This window comes from Mus caroli, unplaced genomic scaffold, assembly GCF_900094665.2.
Source record: "Mus caroli unplaced genomic scaffold, CAROLI_EIJ_v1.1 scaffold_23185_1, whole genome shotgun sequence".
NCBI classification, from domain to species: Eukaryota; Metazoa; Chordata; class Mammalia; order Rodentia; family Muridae; genus Mus; species Mus caroli.
This window is the reverse complement of record NW_018388661.1, coordinates 1,880-5,520: the sequence shown is the minus strand read 5'-3', so window position 1 is coordinate 5,520 and position 3,641 is coordinate 1,880. Positions and strand designations below refer to the sequence as shown.

General features: G+C 38.3%; 1 gene segment (V, D, J or C); it reads left to right on the top strand.

The window, feature by feature from the left end:
- The first annotated feature begins 1,657 nt into the window (after nucleotides 1-1,657).
- On the top strand, nucleotides 1,658-2,141 carry LOC110287722. The segment is given in 2 exon segments: nucleotides 1,658-1,730; nucleotides 1,813-2,141. Coding segments are annotated over 2 exon segments (375 nt in total).
- The last annotated feature ends 1,500 nt before the right edge of the window (nucleotides 2,142-3,641 follow it).

Below are 3,641 nucleotides of genomic sequence, written 5' to 3'. Positions count from 1 at the left end.
AAAGGACATGAACTCAACTCAGGGATTAACTGTTATTAGTGCACACATGAACTCTCAGTAGCTGTCTTTACCATCATAGATGCACACAAGTCAAACCAGTGAAAATTACCACACAAGAGACCTCGAAATGAACGAACAGGTAATCATATCTACTGGAAAGCTTAGTGACATCAGTTAAATTCCTGAGAGTTGAAGTACATAAGTCATTCTCTGAGATAACTATGTCTCATTTGGAGCAGGTGTATCCTGCTATCACCATGAAGAAATAATATAACAATTAAAAAATTACAAAATGGAAAAAAAAAAGAAAAAATTACAAAATGGAAGGGAGGTACTCTCTTCCTTCTTGAGGTTCCTTCTTGAGGAACCACAGAAAGCTGGAGGTCTCTTGGCATTTGATGAGTGGTGGGCAAAATATCATTTCTTTGTTTTGGGGAAGATTTCTGGAGGTTCAATCTTTACTAGTGATGACCCTATGTATGTGTATATAGGTAGTAGTAATTAAGTTCACTGTGCCTTTAGTTAATCGAAGAGAAGAGGTCAGAATGTTAGGAAAGAGACTTATTGGAAAGTTCGAAGTGGAAAACAGGGACCTAGTGGCAGTAGATTGTGGTGAGAATCCAGCGAGTGTGGTTGATCATAGCAAATTTCATAGATGATTGAAAATGTCATAAAATAAAAATCCTTATGAAATATAGAAATAACAACTTTACAAATATATAGAATTTTCATAGGGGTATATTTTGTACACTGCATATTACTCCTGTAACATCTTGTTCCTCCTGTTTTCCCTTTTTTTCTACTAGACAATTGGAACATCATCATGTATTTGCATACATAGTTGTCTACAATATGAAAAATATAAAAGTTAATAATAACAGTCACATTTAATGTTTTTGATTTTGAGATTGTCTTAATTAATATAGTTATATCTAATTGCATTCATTTTCTCCAAATGCAATGTAAATTTCTGATATATATATATATATATATATATATTTAAAATCCATGTCCTTTTAGGTATTTTAGTGAATTTTGAAATATATAACCTGTGGGAAAGGAAATATTATTAGAACATATCTGAAAGAAATTTCTAATTCTCTAAAGGTAGCCATCTTTTGAATTTATCATCAAATTCATCATCATCATCATCGACATCCTCCTCCTCCTCCTCATCATCATCCTCATCATATCATCATATTTATTATCATCATCATCATCATCATCAAATTTATCATCATCATTATATCATCATCATATCATTATCGTCATCATCATAACATCATCATCATCACCACCACCACCATTCCCACCACCACCACCACCACAAAGCACCATGTGTTAACATTGAGCAAGAGTCTCAGGCCAAAAATTTATTGAGAGCTTAGTCCCTGAAGTTACATCCACAACATTTGGCCAGGGCTCAGACAAAGTGTTTGGAATGCTATTCCTCAGAGAGGATTTGGACTTAGACTTGAGCATCCTGCTTCCTGACCCAGGTACCTTTTCAGTCCTTCCTCTCCAGTTCTTCTCTAGATGGACTAGGTACTTAACTAAGTAATGCACTGCTCATGAATATGCAAATCACCCAAGTCTTTGGCAGTAAATACGGGGATGTCCACACCCTGAAAACAACCTATGATCAGTGTGTTCTCCACTGTCCCTGAACACACTGACTCTCACCATGGAATGGAGTGGGGTCTTTGTCTTTCTCTTGTCAGTAACTGCAGGTAATGGGCTCACCAGTTCCAAATCTGAAGAGGATACAGGCTTGAGGTGACAGTGCCAACCACTCTGCCTTTCTCTCCACAGGTGTCTACTCTCAGGTCCAGCTGCAGCAGTCTGGAGCTGAGCTGGTAAGGCCTGGGACTTCAGTGAAGATGTCCTGCAAGGCTTCTGGATACACATTCACTAACTACTTGATAGAGTGGGTAAAGCAGAGGCCTGGACAGGGTCTTGAGTGGATTGGATGGATTTATCCTGGAGATGGTGATACTAACTACAATGAGAAGTTCAAGGGCAAGGCCACACTGACTGCAGACAAATCCTCCAGCACTGCCTACATGCAGCTCAGCAGCCTGACATCTGAGGACACTGCGATCTATTTCTGTGCAAGACACAGTGTTACAACCACATCCTGAGTGTGTCATAAACCCTGGAGGAGGAGGAAGCTGCTCTGGGATTGAGATGACAGAAAGATTAATCTTTAGACTTGTTCAGAAATCATAATTTTGAATGTCCATTTATTTCCTCCTCCTCACAGTCTTATAGTGCCTTTGTCAGCTTTGTAAACGTCCATCTATGAGTAAAGTGATGATATTTGGATAAACCTAAAATTCTTCACACCTTGTGAATCTCTTCACCAGTGACCAACTCCGTTGACATGTTTCTTATTCAATAAAACAAAAAAAGGGAAAAGCATGTTTGTGCATGATAAAAATATCACTGGATCCAGAGAGACCAGAATTTCTTGAAATTGTTGGGAAAAATGTGCAATAGGAATTTAATCTATAAAATGCAAATCACCAACTTTTGGGCAAACAAACACTGCTTCATAGTCTTATGTTATTAGTAACCTCAAGTGTGTTAACTCTTGTCCCCTGTTCCAGCAGAAATTCCAGTCTCTTTGAAGATGCGAAATATTTATATCAGAATGCAGAGGCATGCAAACATACTACATGTAGTTTAGTCAAAATATTAAATCACTTTTTATCGTACTCCTTTACCAACACAATATATGTACTTGTTAAATTATGTAGGTTCTGAGATTATACATAAGTGTTTGTTTCCATATTTACTTCCTTCTAATACTCAGTAACCATCCCTACAGTCACTATCTATTTTAGAAGTACTGATATAGCTTCAACTCTCATAGTCTATTGGATACCTGTTGCTCAGTTTTGTCCTATAGATTATTTGTGAACGTGTGCCTCTGCATACACATTTGTTTCTTATGCTTGTTTTTGGAGACTTTTCTTCTGTTTGTTTTTCCCCATACTTATTTGTTTTCTATTCCTTTATCTTACCTTGTTTTTTGTTTTTTATTACATTTATGTTCTTTTTATACATTTTTTAAAAAATTAATTTATTTTTTACACTCCATATTTTCTTTCCTTTGCCCCGATCCACCCTCCAACTGTTCCACATCCCATACCCCCTCCCCACCCCCTCTCCCAATGTGGATATCACTACTTTCACCCTGCCTTACCTCTAAACACCCTGGGGTCTCCAGTCTCTTGAGGGTTAGGTGCATCATCTCTGGATGAAACAGACCTGAAAGTCCTCTACTCTCTGTGTGTTGGGGGCCTCACATCAGCTGGTTTATAATGTCTGTTTTATGGTACAGTGTTTAAGAGAGCTCAGGGGTCCAGATTAGTTGAGACTGCTGGTCCTCCTACAGGATAGCCCTTTTTCCTCAGCTTCTATCAGCCATGACTAATTCAACAACAGGAGTCAGCTGCTTCTGTCTATTGGTTGGGTGCAAATATCTGCCTGTGAATCTTTCAGAAGCTTGTTGGATCTTTCGGAGGGCAGTCATGATAGGTCCCTTTTTGTGAGTGCTCCATAGCCTCAGTAATAATGTTAGGTCATGGCATCTCCACTTCAGCTTGATAACACTTTGGGCCTGTTTCTGGACCTTC